The following is a 10,807-nucleotide window of genomic DNA, read 5'->3' on the forward strand; positions in this document are numbered from 1 at the left end:
GCAAATGAAAGCGTAGTGATTTCATATAACTAAAAATATGTAGTAACATTTATTTACTACTGATATGTATTTATGTAAAATTTATTTACCGCTGATATATGTTCATATCTTTTGCTTTCCAATTTTTGTCTAAATAAATTTGTTCGCCTAAAGTTTCTTCAAAGCATGTTTCTGTCGAAGGAAACACGTTCATCTGATAAAACTTACAAGTAAAGATTTTGTCTCTAAATAATCTCGTTTAACACTAAACAATTGTCTAACGCTTAAATTAATGCTAAATCAAACAATTATTGCTACATATAAATAATTATTAGCTTGCATCGTGGACACTGTTGGTCCGTATAGAAAAAAATATCGACTTGTTGCAATTACTTATGAGTATTGAAGTTAGACATACAAACAAACTTGTGTAGCTAATACTAAGCAGTTGTATATTTTATATGATTTGTAGATATATATATATATATTTAAGAATAAAACACTTTTGCTAAATTACAAATACGAATAGTTTTTTAACCGCTGTCTTGTTGTTGTTTTTCTTTCTTTTTTTTGTTTTTTGCATGTTTTATTTTGCTACGGAAATTTATGGCAAGTTGTTTTCATCTGCAATAAATCACTAAACATGAGTTAACTAAAACGAAGACTAAACTCTAGCAACTACACGCGCATACATACAAGCATATGTACGCTGGTAAGTGCTGTGTGTAAAAGAAAAAATTAAAATAAATATTAAAAAAAAAAGTATACAAAAAACTATAATAAATTAAATACATAAGCGATTGCAATCAATGCGCCATATTGACATTTTATCAGCTATGAAAAAATATAAAAAATGAGCGCTATTTACGAATATCTGCTAACTAAATACGAGAGTGCATACATACTAACGCAGTATGCGCTTATAAACGTATAGTATATGTATTTGTGCCTAAGTATGCTAGTTGTATACGCTTAAGATGCTTTCTATGTATTAGTGTATTCCTTCCTAGTTAAACTACCTACAGTACGACTTGGATCACATATTTTTCAGCTTGTCTAATGGGTCTTAAACAAAAGTACAAAACACGAAAATAAAATTGCAAATAATAAAAAAATGTAAAAAAATAAAATTATAAAATAAGGAAAACTCACAAGGAATAGACAAGAAATACTTTGCGCTTAACGACTGCGAATAGGCGCGCATAGCTGTTATAGCGTCGGCGTTTAACAGCCAGCATACTGCATGCTAAGCCAGCTTTAGGTCACGCAAAACGTAGCCGTTGGTGCAACGCGTGGCGTTCAGTATATGTATGTATTTTGATGACCACACAACCCGCGCGTCAGCAACTCACTACCCCCGCGAGAGATATGCTAGCAGACGCATGCGCTGATTTGTGCGTCTGCGCGCATGAGCCACACATTGCCGCCCATCGCTTTACGTTTTACGCACCACCAAACACCTTATAACCGAGCATGCACTTATGCCACTATATGCTGTACGCAATGACAGCGCTATGCCACCATCATCACCTTACGCTGTCCATTTGACTACTTGAGCTTAAGAAATGTCAACAACGCCTTTTGTATCAGACTGCGATTGATGGTCGAATCGGCGGTGTAACGTACGCCACGTAAATTACCATCATTATGGTCCACCACACCGTACTCGCCAACAATGAAACCGTCGTCGGTCTTCTCCTCCACGCGATACTTGCGATAGTTGCGTCCCTCGACCACATACGCCACCTTGGCATCGTCGTCGTCGCCGCCCTCGCCGGTTTTACTGCCATCCCCAGCAATGCCATCGTCATCGCTGCCGCCATCCAAACCACCAACCTGCGCCACATTATCATCATAGTTGTTGTCTATATTGGCATTTGTGTTGGCGTTGCCGTGGTAGTGATGTTGTTGTTGGTGCTGTTGTTGTTGATGGTGTATCGCACCGCGACTGGGGAATTTCGTGGTGCGCAGTGCAAATGATGGTCTGGCCGTTGTAGTTACCGCCGCATTGCCTTGTATACCGTGGGCTCGTCCGTTTGTCATAACACTTACGGACTCTTCAATTTCGTAATTTTGCTCTGGGGTCGGCGTATACAAGCCGCCGCTGCTGTCGTCGTTGTCGTTATTGTCGTCGTCGCCATTGTAGCTGCGCTCTGTTGTCGCCGTTGATGGGGCTAATGGTTGGTTGTATTTGGAAACACACTTGACTAGATCTGCAGATTTCAGTAATGCAATGAAAGAAGAAGAGAAGAATTGATACAATAACAGTAAATTATTAGCGTTGAATTACAAATAGCTATAAATATGTCAAAAAATATTATGTGCATCCTAAAGTATTGAATATCCAGGTGTTCAATCGGCGTTTCGACTAAAATTGCTCGCAGGAATGCCAAAAAAATACGTATAATACCTCGAACCGAGAAATTTCCCTAAAAAAATCCTATAGCATTAATTTATTCCTCAGTGAACTTCAAAGTGTAAGTAAATGCATGCGAATTTTAGAAAACCAGAGAGCTTCTCATCTTATCTGAGGTTATGGATGTAGAGAAAATTCACTCAGTAGTTTATGGGTTAAACTGCACGTTTCTGTCACATTGGTTAAGAGTTGCCCATTTACTATATTATTTAGTTTACGAAAGTTCTTGTATTTTGGTGAAAGTTTAGGGTGAACATTCGCTAGATGAGCGATTTGGCTTCAAAGACAAAGGACATCCTGTGCGGACAAAAAAGTTAAAAGAGGAAGAAATAAAAGCATTACCCTACAAAGATTGCTTCCAAATACAAGATGAGCTTGCCTAATCTTGGGAAGCCACTTTAGCAGACATTTGAAATCGTTGGATACATTCAAAAGCAAGGAAATTAGATGTCAAAGGAATTGAAGCCAAGAGACGTTGAAGGAAGATTTTGCATGGCGGAAATGCTGCTTGAACGCTTCTAAAATGTAATTTTGCAACGAATTGTGACTGGTGCTGCAAACGAATCCATTACGACTTCCCTATACGCAACAAAGCATATGTGAAACCTGACCAACTCGCAAACTTAACGGCAGAGACCAATATACCTTACGCTGAGGTAATGTACTGGATTTGAAGGAATCAGAAGTGCTATCGGCAGCAACTCATCAAATTAAAGGCAACGATTGCAGAAAAATGCCCGGAACTTGCGACTAGATACGAAGCCAAAATATTCCGTCATAACGACATCCGGCCTTACATTGCAAGACCGGTTAAAAACTATTTTGTAAACAACGGCTGGGAAGTTCTGTCTCACCCTCCGTTTAGTCCAGACCCCTTCCGACTATCATTTGTTCCGGTTGTTGTAGGACGCCTTCACAAAAGTTTAGGATAGATAAGGTTAATGTGTTAGGCCAATTAAGAAGAAGAAGAATGTGTTAGGCCAAGAAGCCACGCATAGATGCTTACAGCGTTGTCTTGCCAATGGAATAAGTGCACAAGAGATGCTCCATGGTTTGTCTGGTGCCTTGCTCTAAATATTTCCAGCAGTCTTCTCAATACTTTGAATAATATTACTCTACATATTTTTCTTAAGTAAAACGCAAATCAATAGTTCTTCCTAAATTGGTCAAAGAAGACCTAGAAACCTTTGTTTAAAGTTCTGTTTAGGCTTACTCTTCCTTTTACGATTTATCAATTCGAGTTGCGAATCGAACAAATAGCCTTTATAAATCAAATGAACTGGCACAATTAAAAATACGGTTTAAGAAGGACCCGACCCCACATAAAGCTCATCTCTCTTACTTTTGAAGGAGCTGAGGAAAAATCGCAGCCATCTGTATTCGATTTACATAAACCGGGAAGTGTGGTGACCAATTTATCTTAAAAATTCTGACACGCCAACCAATGGCGATTAATAGCATGACGATCATCATTACAGTCACACACTTAACGACAATAAAGAGACCAACAGCTCTAAAAGTATTAAAACTGAGTTTTCACAATACGTCATTAACCACAACAACAAACAACCCAACCAAAAGCGCTCTACGACCGAAGTACCCGTAGATATTGACATACTTGTTTACATAAAAAACCGCCTAACATAAAGCAAAATCATTCGGTACCACTTTGTCGGCAACTAACTACTCGTACTTAACTCACCTCGATTAGGCAATCCTTTGGCATTTTGATTAGAATGTTGGTCCGACAATGACGAATACTGACGTTGCTGCTGCTGCTGCTGTTGCAAAGCTGATTGAGACAACGACGCCGAAAAGGCGGACTCCAAGCATTGGCGTTGCCGAGGCGATGAGTAGGTAACAGCCGCCGGTGGACTGTGCGAGAAGTCGGGATCCAAGAGATGTTGCGGTGATTGCGGCGCATTCAATAAATCATACGGCAATTTATCCAAGTTGAAGAGTACCCGACGTGGTTGCGATTGTGCCGCATGTGACTGTGATAGTGACTGCGATTGAGCAGGTTGCGCGGCTGTGTCGGCGTTAGACTGACTGTTGGCTTGAGTATGCGCGAGTACATGCACCGGACTATGTGAATCATGTGCACTATGCGAACTATGCGCACCGTGACTGTGACTATGGCTATGCGCATGCGAGTGGAAACGTGTGTGATGCGTGTGGTGTTGCTGTTGATGCTGGTTAGTGGATATTGACGATATTGTGACTGGTGGGTGTTCATCTGAAAGCTGTGGGGGCGCTGTTGTTGAGGTTTGCGCCTCACCGAAAGCGATGCGTGACACAATGGCGGGTCGGCGTGAGGGCATATAACGCCCAGGGCGTGTAGTCGTGGTTGAGGTTGTAGTTGTGCTGCTTGTAGAGCTTGACGTAGACGGCGAAGCCGTTACGGCAGCACCAGCGGCGCTTGGCGACCAATAAGTTTTCGCCGGTTCACCATAGACTTTGGCAGGCTGTGAGTATACCTTCGCTGGTTCGGAGTAAAACTTAGATGGTTGACCATATACTTTAGCGGGTTCGGAATAAAACTTCTCGGGCTCGCCATAAACTTTAGACGGCTCAGAATATACTTTAGCTGGTTCGGAGTAAAACTTCGACGGTTCGCTGTACATTTTCGATGGCACCGAATAAAACTTCGCCGGCTCTGAATTGTGCGCCAATTGTGCACGTTGTAAGGGTTTTAAACTCTCGCTTACATTGCGCTGCGCTTCGGCCAAAATACCCGAGTGCCGCCACGCATGCAAATCTTCCACATTCTGTGACAACGAACTGTATGATATTGAGCGGGACTGCGGGCCATGTCCTTCCTTGGTATTGTGATAGATCACCGTTTGGAAGGGCAACAATTTCTCATCCATATCAGCGTTGGCGGCATCAACGTGCGCCACCGCTGCGGACGTGTCGCGCATAACAGCAACGCTCATGTCATCAGCACCGCTAATTTGCGTGTTGATATGTGAACGCGCTGTATTTGCCAGGCTGTGATTTATGGGCGCGGACGTGCCATTACGTTTGTTCGCGCCACTCTGATATGCAGCTGGTGCGTTCACAGTAGCGGTGCGTGTGGAAGCGGACTGCGTCAGTGGCGCTGCCAATACGTTTTGTATATTGGTCGAAGCGCTATTCTCCGAGTCGACCACATCCAGGTTGGCAGCCATTTTAACGGCACGTCCACTCACGGCATGTGGCGTGTGCAGAGAGCGTGGACTATTAGCGCGTGCTGCATGCGGTGCGCCGCGCAATTTTTGTGGCGACATTGTCAACGGTTCGGCTTCCTCAATGGAGAATTCACTTTTGTGTGAGCGATTCACAAAGTCATCCATCGTTGAGGTAGCCGCCGATGCAGTTATCGGCGCAGTTGGCGCTGTTGTGGTCGCTGTTGCCGTCATGGCGGACATGTTGTCAGCGCTCTGGTTTTTGTCAGCGCTGTTGTCATGTGGTGTTTGCTTGTGCGGCTGTCGCATGTTGTCTGTGTGTGGCATTGACGCACGTGTCTCGGTGAATATATTGCTCTGTTTTGACATATCTGTGTCAGCTATGTGATATTGATTGTTTGTTGTTGTGCGACTTTGGCCACCACGTTTGCTCGATGATGACACGCTCACCGCCACTACCTTGACTTCGTCGCTAGGATTTGCTTCAACATGCATGTGCACTTGTTCCGTCGCTGTTGGCTTTGATGTCTGTTTACTGTGTGTTTGTGTTATTTCTTTTTTTAGATCAATGTCACGCGCCACTGCATCCACAATGGCGTCATTGTCGTCGTATTCTTCGAGGAACACAATTTTACTGCCTGATGTCACCAACTTTACCACTTGTTTGCCCTCCTCGCTCGCTCGCGTTGTCTTCGCCGTCGTCGTCGCTGTCGCTTCGTTCTGCACATTACGACTCTTATAACCAAGACTACGCGCCGCCGCGCCTCTATTACCCAAATCACTTGACTGCGTGGTGGCATCGCCTGTCGATTGGTAATGATCGGCGCGCGTCACTCGCCTTTCGCCAGCAGCCCCTCTGCCGCTGCTGCTGCTGCTGTCGCTACGTGCCTGCAGTCCGCGCACCACTCGTTCGTTGGCATCGTCGTGCTCACCGCTGTGCAGTTCGCGCTGCGATTCATCACGTTCGAAAAGCAACTTGAGAAACTCATTGCCCGCTATAAGATCGACTGTTGGTGCTGCGCTGGCGGGCCGCGTGTCGATCGTCGGTGCTCGAGCCAACATCTGTGAATTGAAGTAAAGAAATTAAAAATTAATTGGCATCACTTTAGTGTTATGGTATGTCATTTGTTTTCTTGCATTTTTACAATGTTTGTATTTCAACAGAATTACGGCATTTTTGCTGAGTATGTATTGCCGGTGGTTTTGGTGTCAGTCGAGTCATACTCTTTTAGCACCGATCTTGTGAGAAATTCGTTTTAAGCACATGTTTATGATAATTAGATGGCTATAACACTTGTTGCAACGGCAGCGCACATTCATTTTTCTTAGTCAACAAGTATGTAATTGAGCTCCCATTACCCATTTCCATTTACCTGCGTACTACAAGTGTGACAGTCAGACAAGTGTGGAACGCAAGATATTCATATGCGAAACGATTGCAAGGTGGGACTGCGAACAATAATATGTGCGAAATAAATTGTGGTCAATGAGTAAGAAACGTGTCTCATTTATAAAAGTAATTTGAATGGAATAAGAGTGAACATTATTCTACTTTCTAGTTTGTCTGTAAATTTATTTACAGGTCATATTTTAAATAAATAAAAATATAAACAATAGCTTCAATTTAATTATTTAAAAATTTCTATAACATTAAACTTTGACCACTACTATGCCTAAGGTTTAATGCTGGCGAGTAGTAACACGGGTATATGAAGGGAAAATGAAAAGGCGCATCAGGAAGTACTAAAATAAAACTTTAATGGAGTACTTGTAGTATAATTCGATTTACGGTAAAAGTGCGAGTGAAGTAAATTTCAGTTTCGAAAATAAGAGTTTTCACTTACAATCACCTCAAAAACTTGGGTAATATTCTATGAATAAAGATTAGGTGAATTTTTTTTTATAAAATTTAATTTCTGTATTTATTCTTCAAACTTAAATTTATATTCTTCCAAGTTCTTCCCATTCGATAAAACGCAATTTCCGGTGTTCGAAACAACCGGAAAGGTATTTTTACTGTATAACCTTCAAAACCTTCTTCTACTCTGTTTTTATCTTCACAATCTTGTCAGAATGGCGTCAGCGGTCGAAATAGTCAGATGAATACGGTGTTGTGGAACGATATGAACTGAGTTGTTGGCTAAAAAGTAGCGAGAAAAAAATGAGGCAAGACTTGATGCATTATCGTGATGAAGGAACTCAGAGTGGTTCCCTCATGATTCTGACCGTTTCAGACGAATAGCTTGACGCAAACGATGCATAACTCTTAAATACTAATCTTTGTTGACAGTTTGGACCGGTGAGCATCACGACAATCGCCTCGCTTCACTTTTTAATGTTTAACTGGTTCAAAATTTTCATTTTGAAATGCGAGAGGGACACTACTATGGAATATATTTGCATTTCAAAAAACTATTATTTCGTTTTTTTTTTTAATTTTTATTTGGACTATATCAGAAAAGCCTTAAAGAGTTTGCATACCTTAGAGGAATAGCATTTAAATAATTTGCTTTTAATGCATGAAAAAAAGTATTTTAAAATAGTCTTCAGTAAAAGTAAGCCAGCGATGTTCTCAATGATTCCATTGCCTACAATTTTAGGAATACGGGAGTTTTCTCTCTAGCTCTACCAGGAGGAAATCTACCAAGAAGTGGCTGTTTTATCAGAAAGGAGCCACCACTATAAAATAAAAACTTTCAGCACAGCCGCGGACACTTAACGACTTTCACAGGCTATTTCCGTTAAGAAGGCAGAAAAGTACTTTTTCGTAATATATTTTTAGAAAAATCTGAAACGGTGAATATGTGGCTGATACCATGTTAATTTAGGCAAATAATTAAACACAAATCATTAATTAAGTTTTATTAATTCCAATAAGTCATGTCACTGCTGACTTGGGAAATTGCATAAAATACTTCGATCAAATTTTTTAACTGAAAAAAGAAAATCCAACATTGACATCTTCAAGAACATTGACTATGAAAATGGGTCTTCGAAAATTTTCCTTTTATATGCGAAAATTATCAAATATTTTCTCTTTAAAAGTGGTCTAAATTTTTTTTATTTAACTCCATAGTCTATTTTAAATAGTTGTTTATGCCTTTTAAAATAAAAGCTTGGTAGGTTTAATGATTTTTCTGTAATCTCTGAAGCCAATTTGAAACACATAGTTTCAAGAAAAAAGTAAAGTGTGGTGTTTAAGCGTAACCTGCTCAGCGCCAACTACTTTGAAGTAGCATAGCTTCCACAATTTTTAAACCCTCACTATAGTAAATGTAGCTTTCGTATAGCACTGCGAAAAGATGCTAAGCCTCGTGAAATTGCGCTATGAATATTATGGTAAGTTAAATAATAGGTTGTCAAAAATGTTTTGCGGTATTTTCGCTAGTTGGTGCTGAAAGTGCGTAGTACTAGTTTTATTCGTCGCTTCGGGTCATGGTATACCTTTTGGTAAAGCTCATTTCACGCGCTAACACGTGTTTGATTGATTGTCGTTTCTTTTAAGTCGTTCGTGAGTTTTAGCGTCGCAAACATGGAGCAAAATAAAGAGAAAATACGGCATATTTTATAGCACTATACGATAAAGGCAAAAATGCATCTCAAGCCGCCAATAAAATTTGTGCAGTTTATGGTCCCGATACAGTTTCCATTTCCACCGCACAACGATGGTTTCAACGTTTTCGTTCTGGTGTAGTGGTGGTCGAAGATACGCCACCAAATCGCTGAATTGGTCGAAAGAGACCGGCATAGTAGCAGCCGTATCATCGGTCAAGAGCTGGACATGAGTCATCAAAAATTCATTTCAATTTCTATAAAAAAATAATTTCAATAAAAATACCGCAAGACTCTTTTGACAACCCATTATCTACCTAGTTATGTATATTAAATCCAGTGCAGTATGTACTACATAAAACCTGAGCACCTGAATAATCCTAACCACGTTTGATCCAAACAGATTGTAATAGCACGCTTCTTAGACCACCTCTTAGATGTCGTTGATAGCAATACTTGATTTCTTTCATTCAAACAGGGTCGAGAAATCTTAACAATAACAACAATAACTTGCAATTTTCTAAAGAAAAGGTTACTTGTGAAAAAAAGAGTGGGTGAGATCAATTTACAATTCGGATTATTATGATTACTGCTAGCTTTCTGATAATTGACAAGTTATCTAACATTATTCCAACGATTTATCAGCCTCTTTAAAGAAATAGCTTTTATTTTATTTCGAATTTTAGACCTTAATTTCTATAAGTCAACAGCTCAAAGACTAAATACTTTTCGAAACCAAATGCTATGTGCATTTATAAATACTTGTAAAAAACAACAAATAACGTTCTTATATTCTTGTAATATTTTGCTACAGAGTATAACAGTTTTGTTCACCTAACCTTACCTAAATCTCAGCGAGATAGATATAGGGTTATATGTATGTTTATACATATATATTAATGATCGGGATGACAATTTGAAATCCGGGTGGCTGCCTGTCTGCCTCTACTAACTTTTGTTCGTAGTATTCTTCTCATATTCCTATATCACTGCACTATATAACACAATTATTAATTCCATTTCATTCTTTCACTTTCCAGTACACAAATCAGAAAAAAATTAATGTAATGGTATGAAAATAGTTAATAGTTTTAAAATCGGGTCGATATTACTCCAATTCCTATACGTTACATATAATGCTTTTCGTTTTTTAAAAAAATCAAATGCCGAATATGTTCTTTTTGTATGGTAAAAATAACCGGAAATTGCATTCTCTATAGATCCTTTGAATAGACTAAAATATTTATGATTAAACTACTTGATCTCATCAAACTTTATTTTTTAAGTTAAATAATTAAGCTGACATTTGAAATAAAATTGAAACACAGGTGACAAATACCATTCAAACAAGGCGATTTAAACATTCCTTATGAGAACCTTTGTATTTGAAGAAGTCATCAAAATTCTGGATATTAAAATAACTATGAGCAGTAACCAATATCAATGAGAAATTTTTTATGCCAATTATTCTACTTAATGAAGCCATTATTTTATTGCAAAAATATATTAACATTTTTAATGGTACAATAATTTTATTTATTAGAGCTCTTTTATTTAGTTCTTGGCATTTATTTATTTAAAGGTGTGTCTGATTTTGAGTTTAATAATCATTGCTTAGAATAAAATCAAGGGCATTTATTCTTTTAGCGCTTGAATAATTTATAATTTGTTTAATAATCTTAATTCATATTTA

The 10,807-nt window shown here is 39.2% G+C and overlaps 1 protein-coding gene across 1 annotated transcript; it reads right to left on the minus strand.

The window, feature by feature from the left end:
• Nucleotides 1-1,527: 1,527 nt before the first annotated feature.
• LOC120767069 (nuclear pore complex protein DDB_G0274915) lies at nucleotides 1,528-6,624 on the minus strand. The gene is made up of 2 exons (XM_040092922.1): nucleotides 4,098-6,624; nucleotides 1,528-2,192 (listed from the first exon to the last, which is right to left on the minus strand). Exons 1-2 carry the CDS (start codon nucleotides 6,622-6,624, stop codon nucleotides 1,528-1,530), a joined length of 3,192 nt encoding a protein of 1,063 aa, XP_039948856.1.
• Between the last annotated feature and the right edge of the window lie 4,183 nt (nucleotides 6,625-10,807).

The sequence above is a fragment of the Bactrocera tryoni genome, chromosome 1, assembly GCF_016617805.1.
Source record: "Bactrocera tryoni isolate S06 chromosome 1, CSIRO_BtryS06_freeze2, whole genome shotgun sequence".
NCBI classification, from domain to species: domain Eukaryota; kingdom Metazoa; phylum Arthropoda; class Insecta; order Diptera; family Tephritidae; genus Bactrocera; species Bactrocera tryoni.

Excerpts from the sequence above, each read along its gene's own strand:
- LOC120767069 (XM_040092922.1), bottom strand. The coding sequence starts at position 6,624 with ATGTTGGCTCGAGCACCGACGATCGACACGCGGCCCGCCAGCGCAGCA. Across the intron at positions 2,193-4,097 it reads CAAAGGATTGCCTAATCGAG|ATCTAGTCAAGTGTGTTTCC; the intron begins GTGAGTTAAGTA and ends TGAAATCTGCAG.